Source organism: Salmo salar, chromosome 01 (assembly GCF_965601325.2).
Source record: "Salmo salar chromosome 01, fSalSal1, whole genome shotgun sequence".
NCBI classification, from domain to species: domain Eukaryota; kingdom Metazoa; phylum Chordata; class Actinopteri; order Salmoniformes; family Salmonidae; genus Salmo; species Salmo salar.
In genome coordinates this window covers 113,005,632-113,017,712 of record NC_138291.1, presented here as the reverse complement: position 1 = coordinate 113,017,712, position 12,081 = coordinate 113,005,632, and the positions used below count along the sequence as shown (strand labels likewise).

Sequence of the window (12,081 nt, the reverse complement as noted above, 5' to 3'; positions counted from 1 at the left end):
CTCTGTCTCCTACACCCAGGCTGCTGTGGTCAGAAGGGGTCGTAAATTCCTAAGAAAATGTCCCACCTCATGGCCACAGTATAAAGAGACAGTGTTTTCATGGAGAAACAAAGGATTCTTCCACCTCACAGAATTGGAGAACCGAACGACATTTATGTTCTGGAGAAGGTATAAACGATCGGTGAAGAATCCAGCTACGAACTGGTCCGTTTGGTACAATTTTGTGAAACTCATGAGAGACAATACGGCCATATTACCATAATAATGTTTATATACTAGCCTCAGCTATGAGACTTACATCTAAATGGTTGTATAAAATGAATGAATAAGGATAGAACTGTTTGTGATATTGTGCAATGTGATTTTGGACTGTTAATGAAGGAAACTCCAATTCCCTTTGGAGTCTTAACTAAGTCATCGGCACGCCCCAGCGACACAGACAGGACCTGGTGTCATGTGACAGCCTTTTCTATGTTCAGTATATAAACCCCCACCCAGGGTTTCTTTCCCTAGACCAGGCCTCCACTCCATTACGAGTTGGCTAATAGGTTTGACCATGCATCCCTCTACTGAACTTTAACCATACCATGTGGTTAAACTATTAGACTATCGATACAGAAAAATAACAAGTCTTTGATATTAATTACTAGTCTGCAGCTAGGAATTCGGTACCATTGAACGCGACAACTGCCGGAAACATCTGTCCTATAACGACATGAACGAATGTCGCTTTGAAAGATCCATTCTAACCGAGATAGAGAGAGAGAGAGAGAGAGAGAGAGAGAACTCTCCAACAGAACAACCTTTCCAACAAAGATCCCGACGACACACTGAGCGTAAATATATATATTGATTGCAATTGTTCCCGAATGAGTGAGCGTTCATGTGGAAAGGCCTAGCAATTCAATTGTTAATATTTATCAACTCTGTAGTGTCTTCTCAGCTGACCCCACCCCCCTTTTGTCTAACAAGCCGCCATGCCGGTTTATCTGACTAGGGCACATTCTCCTATCATTTCTTTGTAACCCTATCTGTTTGATTATGCATTTCTATTGAATTATTTAGTTTAGTAAATAAATGATTTTAAGACAATTGATGTATGGATGACTCATAGGGAAGACTGGGTTCGTGCCGATAACCAACAATTTACGACGTTTGGAATGAGACTGACCAAGGTAAAGAATACGTCATTAAATCAGAAGACTCAGAGATCAGATATTATGATATCTGAAAGTTATATTAGGAAAATTATAACTTTGTAATCTGAATATTTTCCTTGGTGCCCCGACCTCCTAGTTAATTACAGTTACACGATGAATCAGTTTAATTGCGTAATAATAATTACAGAGAGTTATTTGATAAACATGTCTTCAGTTTTAATGATGCCAAAGACACAACATCTGAAAACCACTGTCACACAACCACAACAGATCTTTATATGTCTTATGTTCGTTCATATGGGCAAGCTATGGACAAGTGAACAGCCTAATGATCACACTGTCAATCAACAAATAGGTTTTAAAACAGTTGTATGTGTCATTTTATCATTGTTACATTACTTTAGGCCTGCTTAACTACAATAATTTTTTTGTGCAAAAATTGTCCTGAAAGCATGGGACAGGAAAACAAGCAAAACCTTTTATGCAAACAATACAGTGTATATCAAAAGTTACCAACACCTTTTATAATGTACCCTATCAAAGAAACCATATAATGCACCACATTGCTACTGTTAAATGAAATTAGTGCAAATCTATGGAAGTCATTCAAGCCCTGCATTCATACACTCTAAAGACTAAAGGTATTTTATAGCGTGCAGGTTTACATTGCTGCACAAGTCAGTAATTATTTATTGAGATTAGAACAAAGAGAGAGAGAAAGAGTCAGTAATTATCTATTGAGATTAGAACACAGAGAGTCAGTAATTATCTATTTAAATTAGAACCCAGAGAAAGAGTCAATAATTATCTATTTAGATTGGAACCCAGAGAGACAGAAAGCAGTCACGTAGCTGCATAAAAAAGTGACTTTTACAAAATGCCTTTGCTGCAGCATAGGTGCATCCACTTTAAAGCAAATGTTTTTACCTGTTCTGCAGCAACGGCTTTTTAATGTCCCTAACTATAGGTTTACCAAATCAGCTCTTAATTAATAAACCAAGCTACTCCGCTGTAACTGACACCTTCCCGGCTGAGATCCTCAGAGGATGTCTCTTGCAGGTGTTGGAGAAGTAAGGGAACACTCTCTGGGTGAACTTGTGTTGGAACTTGTAGATGAGGGTGTTGTCTGAGGCGTCGGAGAAGATGACCCTGCCTCTGTCCCAGTCCAGCTGCACTCTGACCTCCTGGGGCCTTCTCTTCAGGACCAGGGGAGTAGCGGTGGCCGTGCGGGCGCGGTATTCACCTCCATAGTAACAGATGGTCCACAGGCCCCTCTCTAGAATACAATGGAATAGAATAGATTATACATATATTTTTATTTATTTAACCTTTATTTAACTAGGCAAGTCAGTTAAGAACAAATTCTTATTTACAACGACGGCCTACACTGGCCAAACCAATAGATACTTTACTGTCCATTTGAGAAAAGGTTTATTTTTGCAGAATTTAACCGCCACACGTACACTCATTCACAACGATTGGCACAGGGTCAGCCACAGAGCAGCGCCTCTGGACGGAGAGCTGCTTTTTTTTGTTGTTGTTGAAGTTATGTTTCTTGCTCAATGGCACAATGTCAGGAGACAGTACCTGGGCTCGGGGGGAACCACTCCTTCCTCGAGACCGTCTCCCGTGCCACCCCCACGGCCCACTCGCTGTTCACCCCCACCTCCACGTCCCAGGTGTGTCGTCCAGAGCTGAAGCCCTCGGAACCCAGGACACACTCATAGTAACAGAACCTCTCTGGGTTGTCAGGGAGTCGCTCCTCCTCCTCTGTGTACCGCAGGCTGGTCAGATCCTCAGACAGAGACAGGCAGATATCAGCCGTGTTGGGGTCCAGAGTCACAGGAGCTGGGAGGGAGGGAGGGAGGGAGGGAGGGAGGGAGGGAGGGAGGGAGGGAGGGAGGGAGGGAGGGAGGGAGGGAGGGAAAGAGAGAGAGAAATAGAGAGAGAGATTGATTGATTGAGACAGTGTACATTGAGTTAATCATTCCTACAGTACTCAAAACACATTATTTGCACATGTATTGTGATGTTATGGTCTTCCTCTACTCACTGTATGTAATGACGTCCTGCATCTTCTCCCAGACTCTGTAGCTGAGACAGCCCAGGTGTTTGGCCACGTCCAGCAGAGCTCCTGCCACCTCCTCTGGCTCCTGCACTGTCACCTGAGTCCTGTCAGAAGAAGGTTCATGTGTCAACAGGTTTACAAAATGTATCATCTCTTGTGACTGACAGACAGAGGTAGCCCATGTGAAATTTGGTTATAGGTGAGATTTGGTTGTAGCTGAGATTAGGTTGTAGGTGAGATTAGGTTATAGGTGAGATTAGATTATAGGTGAGAGTAGGTTATAGGTGAGATTAGGTTATAGGTGAGATTAGATTATAGGTGAGAGTAGGTTATAGGTGAGATTAGGTTATAGGTGAGATTAGATTATCGGTCAGATTAGGGTTATAGGTGAGATTAGGTTATAGGTGAGATTAGATTATAGGTGAGATTAGGGTTATAGGTGAGATTAGGTTATAGGTGAGATTAGATTATAGGTGAGATTAGGTTATAGATGAGATTAGATTATAGGTGAGATTGGGTTATAGGTGAGATTAGATTAGAGGTGCTGAGAAGCACAACTATGAAGGAAAAGAAAGAGCAACACACCCACCTCTCAGAGGTCCTCTTGAAGTTCTAATGGAAAAGATGACGTCTTACTTGAAAGGCAAACAATAATATCCTTATATTACAACCTCTTTTCATATCGTGATCTTGTTCTCTGATGAGTCCGTACCTTGAGGAAGGATATGTCATCACCTGTGTCCATGGCCTTCACCGTCACCTCAATGGCCTCAGCTAGAGAGTTGATCTGGTCTGTTGTTCTGTCTATCCTGTCCCTCATCCTCTGGGTCTTCTCCTGCTCCTCTTCCTTCAGAGCAGAGATCACAGCAGCTTCCTCGTCCCGGAGGAACTGGTGCAGCTTCTCAAACTGCTGCTGCACCAGGCGCTCAGTCTGCTGTGCCTGGCTCTGCAGGGGTAAACGGGAATAGGGGACGACAGGATAAAGAAGAAATGAAAGAAGGAGATACAGATGGAGGGAGTATCAGAATCCGAGTGACCTCATCTCTACCAATACTTTCGCAGTTTATCAAGCGGGATTAGGAGTAGCTCAGGAAATGATATTAATGATAATGTATTCTACTGGATCTACTGTCTGATATCACTGATAATGTACTTCTACTAGATCTACTGTCTGATATTAATGATAATGTACTTCTACTAGATCTACTGTCTGATATCAATGATAATGTACTTATACTAGATCTATTGTCTGATATTAATGATAATGTACTTCTACTAGATCTACTGTCTGATATCAATGATAATGTACTTCTACTGGATCTATTGTCTGATATCAATGATAATGTACTTTGACTGGATCTACTGTTTCAACATCAATCCCAGTTATTGTGCTATTACCATTTCAGAGTGCTGATGAAAGTATATTTGATCAATGGAGTGACACACAGCTAGTCCCATTCAAAGCCAGAAATGATCCATCATTCTGTCTATAGGATGGATCTGACGCCTTTTGATCCCTCCTAACCTTGATGTGTTCAGCTGACTCCTCACAGGTCTGTTTGACAGTGTTCAGAGCCTCCAGCTTCTCCTGTAGAGGTCTCAGGGCAGACGTCAGCTCCCTCTGGGGTCAGAGGTCAGTTGTTAGAGAGAGGTCAGGGGTAAGTCAACATACACATATGTTTGTCTCCATCCTACTTGGTTAGGGTTTCTAACAACCACGTCGGATCAGTTGTACTGTAGGGGAGAGAGGGGTAAGTTGAGCCAACCTTGTTTCTCGGAAATGATACAAAAATGCTTGATTTCATGATGTTTGTATCTAAACCAAAGTAGATAATAATAAGATTGTGCTATACATCAGTTGGTGTCTCTATTAGCTTCAATATGAGGTCTTAAACCTAGCCTGAATGTGCATCCTTGGAGCTGTGTGGGCTAATATAGTCAAAATGTTTTCCTTGTGGTAAATTGAGCCAATGGTTGAGCCAATGGCAAGTTGAACAAATTGAAGTGTTTTCTTCCCAGGCAAAATCCAAGGCATTATATCTGGTATATGAGGTAACAACAGGGCCTGGCCCGTGTTAAAGTGTTTTCAAAAGTTCAAAGTGTTTGCTAGGTGTTAAGCCTGAGTTCAAATATGCTTAAAAATATATATTTTTTAAAGTGCTTGTGATTGGGGAAATAAAAATGTACAAGTTTTTAACAAGGTAGGGGTAATATTTAACTCAGTTCAGAAATGTGTAGGTGGCTTAACTTACCCTGTCCCGGGCTCAAACTTACCTCATACGTGGGATAAAGTGTGCCAAGAGACCACTTTTTTTTGGACAAGCTATATTTTCAAAACTGTAATATTTACATGAATTCTGATTATATACGTGGAGCCATGTTGTTTGGGAGTGTTGGGATGGTGTGCGGCTGGGCTGTGCTTCCCCCGAGGATCAGTTGTAGCTATGTCACAATTGGCCACTGAACTATTGCAGCTCTGCGTTTGTGGACTCTGAATTCCGCTTTCGTCTCTGAGTATCTGTGTAGGTAGTCAGTCACAACACTCTCACCTTGCAGTCGTGCACAGCCTGCTCCGTGGGACAACACTCGTGGTCGTCGTGCTCCTCGCTCTGACACTCCACACACACCATCTCCTTGTCCTCCACACAATACAATGTCAGCCTCTCCCCATGCAGAGGACACAGCTCCCTGCCCCCGTCCTCTACCCCTCCATCCCTGGCCCGCCGCGGCTGCCCTTGGAACAGGGAATCCAGCAGTCTCTTCAGGACGCAGTCCAGCAGGTCTCTGCCGTAGCAGACCGTACAGCCCCCCTGGCCCAGCTCACCCTCACACAGCCCCAGGCAGGTCTCACACAGGCTGTGGCCACACGGCAGGACCAGGGGCCCTGATCCCTGACAGCCCGGGCACACAGCCTCTTCCCTGGGGAGAGAGGCCTCATCACCCGTTTGCTGCTCAGACGCCATGGAAACAGATTGATCTCTCCTTGATCACTCTTGATCACTGGATCGTTGATAGGTGCCTCTTGCTACAGTATTATGGTTTGTTGCTCTGCTACTCTCTGCAGCAGCTTGCTTAATGTTTAATGCGTAGCAATGATTACACAATCTCTGGTGCTGTTTGGTTACAACAGGAATCCCCCCTGGTGGCTATTTATAGTCAGGTGTTACTGTTTGTAGATAAACGGACGGACAGCTCTCAGTGGCTAGTCTCAGAAACCCGACCCTTAAATGGAAATTTCAAAATGTTTCAACTACGTACTCATCATTTCCAGCAACACCCCAACATCAACATCTGGGTAAACGGTGTGCTTCTATGTTTTCTAGTAAACAAGATAGAGGAAGATACAGTGCATTCGGAAAGTTTTCAGACTTTTTTCCACATTTTGTTACGTTACAGTTTTATTCCAAAATGGATTAAATAACGAAATATCTTCATAAATCTACACACAATACCCCCATAATGACAAAGTGAAAATAGGTTTTTAGAAATGTATTAAAAACATAAATACCTTATTTACATAAGTATTCACACCCTTTGCTATGATAATCGAAGTTGAGCTCAGGTGCATCCTGTTTCCATTGATTGGAGTCCACATGCAGTAAATTCAATTGATTGGACATGATTTTGAAAGGTACACACCTGTCTATATAAGGTCCCACAGTTGACAGTGCATGTCAGAGCAAATACCAAGCCATGAGGTTGAAGGAATTGTCCATATAGCCCCGAGACAGGATTGTGTCGTTGCACAGATCTGGGGAAGGGTACCGAAACATTTCTGCAGCATTGAAGGTCCCCAAGAACACAGTAGCCTCCAACATTCTCAAATGGCAGACGTTAAGAACCACGAAGACTCTTCCTAGAGCTGGCTGGCCGGCCAAACTGAGCAATCAGGGGAGAAGAGCCTTGGTCAGGGAGGTAACCAAGAACCTGATGGTCACTCTGACAAAGCTCCAGACTTCCCCTGTGGAGATGGGAGAACCTACCAGAAGGACAACCATCTCTGCAGCACAACACCAATCAGGCCTTTATGGAAGAGTGGCCATACGGAAGCCACTCTTCAGTAAAAGGAACATGAAAGCCCACTTGGAGTTTGCCAAAAGGCACCTAAAGGACTCTCAGACTATGAGAAACAAGATTCTCTGGCTTGATGAAACCAAGATTGAACTCTTTGGCCTGAATGCCAAGCTTCACATCTGGAGGAAACCTGGCACCATCCCTACGGTGAAGCATGGTGTTGACAGCATCATGCTATGGGGATGTTTTTCAGCGGCAGGGACTGGGAGACTAGTCAGGCTCGAGGGAAAGATGAACGGAGAAAAGTACAGAGAGATCCTTGATGAAAACTGCAACAAACTGCAGCAAACACTCAAACTGGAGTTTTATCTGTCTCTTCATTCAAAGACTCAATCATGGACACTCTTACTGACAGTTGTGGCTGCTTTGCATGATGTATTGTTGTCTCTACCTTCTTGCCCTTTGTGCTGTTGTCTGTGCCCAATAATGTTTGTACCATGTTTTGTGCTGCTACCATGCTGTGCTGCTGCCATGTTGGTTATGTCATGACATTGCCCTCTTTGAGTACAGGGAGGACAGTTGACCCCCTCCCCCTTGCACCATCCCCCAACCTACCTCCCCCCACCCAGGCCCTGTGTGAAGGGGTCGTAAATTCCAAAGGAAATGTCCTGCCTAACAGGCCACAGTTGAGACAGAGAGGGGTTTCATAGAGAGACAAAGGAAATTCTTCCAACACACAGAATTGGAGAACCGAACGACATTTATGTTCTGGAGAAGGTATAAAAGATCGGTGAAGAATCCAGCTACGAACTGGTCAGCTTGGTACAATTTTGTGATACTCAGAAGAGACAATATAGCCATATTACCATAATACTGTTTATATAATAGCCTCAGGTATGGGACTTGCATCTAAATGGTTGTATAAAACGTATTAATAAGGATAAAGCTATTTGGAATATGTTGAGATGCTATGTACTGATGTTAATGTGATAGAATGTATTTCTGTTCAAAGCTTAAATCAGTCATCGGCACGCCCCCCAGGGACACAGACAGGACCAGGCGTCATGTGACAAGCCTGTTCTATGTTCAATTATAAAACCCCCACCCTGATTTACTTTCTTCAGACCAGGCCTCCACTCCATTACTAGTTGGCCAATAGGTTTGACCATCCAATTCCTCTACTGAAAGTTAACTACACCACGTGGTTAACTTTTAGACTATCGATACCGACAGAATAAGAACAATTCTTTGATATTAATTATTAGTCTGCAGCTAAGTACTCGATATCATCGAACGCGAAGACCAACGAAACATCCATTCTATAACGACATTAATGAATGTCGCTTTGAAAGATCCATTCTAACCGAGAGAGAGAGAGAACGCGGACAAAACTCTCCAACAGAACAGAACTCTCCAACAAGGATCCCGACGACACACTGAGCGTAAATATATATTGATTGCAATTGTTCCCGAATGAGTGAGCGTTCATGTGCAAAGGATTAGCATATCAATTGTTAATATTTATGAACCCTGTAGTGTCTTCTCAGCTGCCCTTTATGACCCTTTGTTTTAACAAGACACCAGCCATGCCGGTTTAGCCCACTAGGGCACATTACTCTACCAATTCTTTGTGACGATAACTACTGTTTGTATACTTTCTGTGAATTACTTAGTTTAGTAAATAAATGATTTTAAGACAATTGATGTATGGATGACTTTTAGTAAAGGCTGGATTCATGCAGATACAACAATTTACGACGTTTGGAATGAGACTGGACGCGAGGTGAAATACACAATTTAAACCAGAAGATAATCGGCCTATACTATAATATAATATAATATATCATGTTATAATATAGGAAAGTTATATTAGGAAAATTATAACTTTGTAATCTGAATATTTTCCTTGGTGCCCCGATCTCCTAGTTAATTACAGTTAAACGATTAATCAGTTTAATCGCGTGATAATAATTACAGGGAGTTATTTTGATAAACATGTCTTCAGTTAATGGTGCCCAAAGACACGACAGTTGCTACCATGTTGTGTTGTCATGTGTTGCTGCCACGCTGTGTTGTCGTCTTAGGTCTCTCTTTATGTAGTGTTGTGTTGTCTCTCTTGTCGTGATGTGTTTTGTCCTGTATTTCTATTGAATTTATTTTTATTTTTAATCCTACTCCCCACAGGAGGCCTTTTGCCTTTTGGTAGGCCGTCACTGTAAATAATATTTTTTTCTTAACTGACTTGCCTAGTTAAATCAAATTTCAAATCAAATCAAATTTATTTTTATATAGCCCTTCGTACATCAGCTGATATTCTCAAAGTGCTGTACAGAAACCCAGCCTAAAACCCCAAACAGCAAGCAAAGCATGTGAAAGAAGCACGGTGGCTAGGAAAAACTCCCTAGGAAAAACTCCCTAGAAAGGCCAAAAACCTAGGAAGAAACCTAGAGAGGAACCAGGCTATGAGGGGTGGCCAGTCCTCTTCTGGCTGTGCAGGGTGGATATTATAACAGAACATGGTCAAAATGTTAAAATGTTAAAATGTTCATAAATGACCAGCATGGTCAAATAATAATAATCATAGTAGTTGTCGAGGGTGCAACAAGCACGTCCGGTGAACAGGTCAGGGTTCCATAGCCGCAGGCAGAACAGTTGAAACTGGAGCAGCAGCACGGCCAGGTGGACTGGGGACAGCAAGGAGTCATCATACCAGGTAGTCCTGAGGCATGGTCCTAGGGCTCAGGTCCTCCGAGAGAAAGACAGAAAGAGAGAAAGAGAGAATTAGAAAGAGCATATTTAAATACACACAGGACACCGGATAAGACAAGAGAAATACTCCAGATGTAACAGACTGACCCTAGCCCCCCGACACATAAACTACTGCAGCATAAATACTGGAGGCTGAGACAGGAGGGATCAGAAGACACTGTGGCCCCATCCGATGATACCCCCGGACAGGGCCAAACAGGCAGGATATAACCCCACCCACTTTGCCAAAGCACAGCCCCCACACCACTAGAGGGATGTCTCCAACCACCAACTTACCGTCCTAAGACAAGGCCGAGTATAGCCCACAACGATCTCCGCCATGGCACAACCCAAGGGGGGGGGGGGGGGGGGGGCGCCAACCCAGACAGGAAGACCACGTCAGTGACTCAACCCACTCAAGTGACGCACCCCTCCCATGGACGGCATGGAAGAACACCAGTAGGCCAGTGACTCAGCCTCTGTAAAAGGGTTAGAGGCAGAGAATCCCAGTGGAAAGAGGGGAACCGGCAAGGCAGAGACAGCAAGGGCGGTTCGTTGCTCCAGCCTTTCCGTTCACCTTCACACTCCTGGGCCAGACTATACTTAATCATAGGACCTACTGAAGAGATAAGTCTTCAGTAAAGACTTAAAGGTTGAGACTGAGTCTGTGTCTCTCACATTGGTAGGCAGACCATTCCATAAAAATGGAGCTCTATAGGAGAAAGCCCTACCTCCAGCCGTTTGCTTAGAAATTCTAGGGACAATTAGGAGGCCTGCGTCTTGTGACCGTAGCGTACGTGTAGGTTTGTACGGCAGGACCAAATCGGAAAGATAGGTAGGAGCAAGCCCATGTAATGCTTTGTAGGTTAGCAGTAAAACCTTGAAATCAGCCCTTGCCTTAACAGGAAGCCAGTGTAGGGAGGCTAACACTGGAGTAATATGATCAAATTTTTTGGTTCTAGTCAGGATTCTAGCAGCCGTATTTAGCACTAACTGAAGTTTATTTAGTGCTTTATCCGGGTAGCCGGAAAGTAGAGCATTGCAGTAGTCCAGCCTAGAAGTAACAAAAGCATGGATAAATTTTTCTGCGTCATTTTTGGACAGAAAATTTCTGATTTTTGCAATGTTACGTAGATGGAAAAAAGCTGTCCTTGAAACAGTCTTGATATGTTCTTCAAAAGAGAGATCAGGGTCCAGAGTAACGCCAAGGTCCTTCACAGTTTTATTTGAGACGACTGTACAACCATCCAGATTAATTGTCAGATTCAACAGAAGATCTCTTTGTTTCTTGGGACCTAGAACAAGCATCTCTGTTTTGTCCGAGTTTAAAAGTAGAAAGTTTGCAGCCATCCACTTCTTTATGTCTGAAACACAGGCTTCTAGCGAGGGCAATTTTGGGGCTTCACCATGTTTCATTGAAATGTACAGCTGTGTGTCATCCGCATAGCAGTGAAATTTAACATTATGTTTTCGAATGACATCCCCAAGAGGTAAAATATATAGTGAAAACAATAGTGGTCCTAAAACGGAACCTTGAGGAACACCGAAATTTACAATTGATTTGTCAGAGGACAAACCATTCACAGAGACAAACTGATATCTTTCCGACAGATAAGATCTAAACCAGGCCAGAACTTGTCCATGTAGACCAATTTGGGTTTCCAATCTCTCCAAAAGAATGTGGTGATCGATGGTATGGTAAATAAAGGTTACATATAAATAAGATATGAACTTAGAGTAGTCTCTCCAGACATCCAGGTTGCCTCCCATAGTGTTCCAATGTTCTGACATAAAAGAAACTTTCTGAAATGTTCAACAGCACCATCTCAACATAATGATGCTACCTGAGGTGGGTAAACGTTGTGTTTCTATGTTTTGTAGTAAAGAAGATAAAGGAATATGTGTTTCCAATGACATCATCAGTGTGCATGATGGGATTTTAAGCAGTTTCCTACTAAATCGCCTACCTATCCTACCTGTCTACCAATTGGTTGATGATGCCATTGGAAACACTTACAGTGGATTTGGAAAGTATTCAGACCCCTTGACTTTTCCCACACTTTTATTACATTACAGCCTTATTTTAAAAAT

The 12,081-nt window shown here is 43.0% G+C and overlaps 1 protein-coding gene across 1 annotated transcript; it reads right to left on the bottom strand.

Moving 5' to 3' along the window:
- Positions 1-1,351: 1,351 nt before the first annotated feature.
- LOC106592071 (E3 ubiquitin-protein ligase TRIM39) lies at positions 1,352-6,304 on the bottom strand. Its single transcript, XM_045687550.2, has 7 exons — positions 5,778-6,304; positions 4,754-4,849; positions 3,941-4,174; positions 3,818-3,840; positions 3,214-3,332; positions 2,748-3,008; positions 1,352-2,436 (listed from the first exon to the last, which is right to left on the bottom strand). Exons 1-7 carry the CDS (start codon positions 6,189-6,191, stop codon positions 2,162-2,164), a joined length of 1,422 nt encoding a protein of 473 aa, XP_045543506.1. The 5' UTR covers positions 6,192-6,304; the 3' UTR covers positions 1,352-2,161.
- Between the last annotated feature and the right edge of the window lie 5,777 nt (positions 6,305-12,081).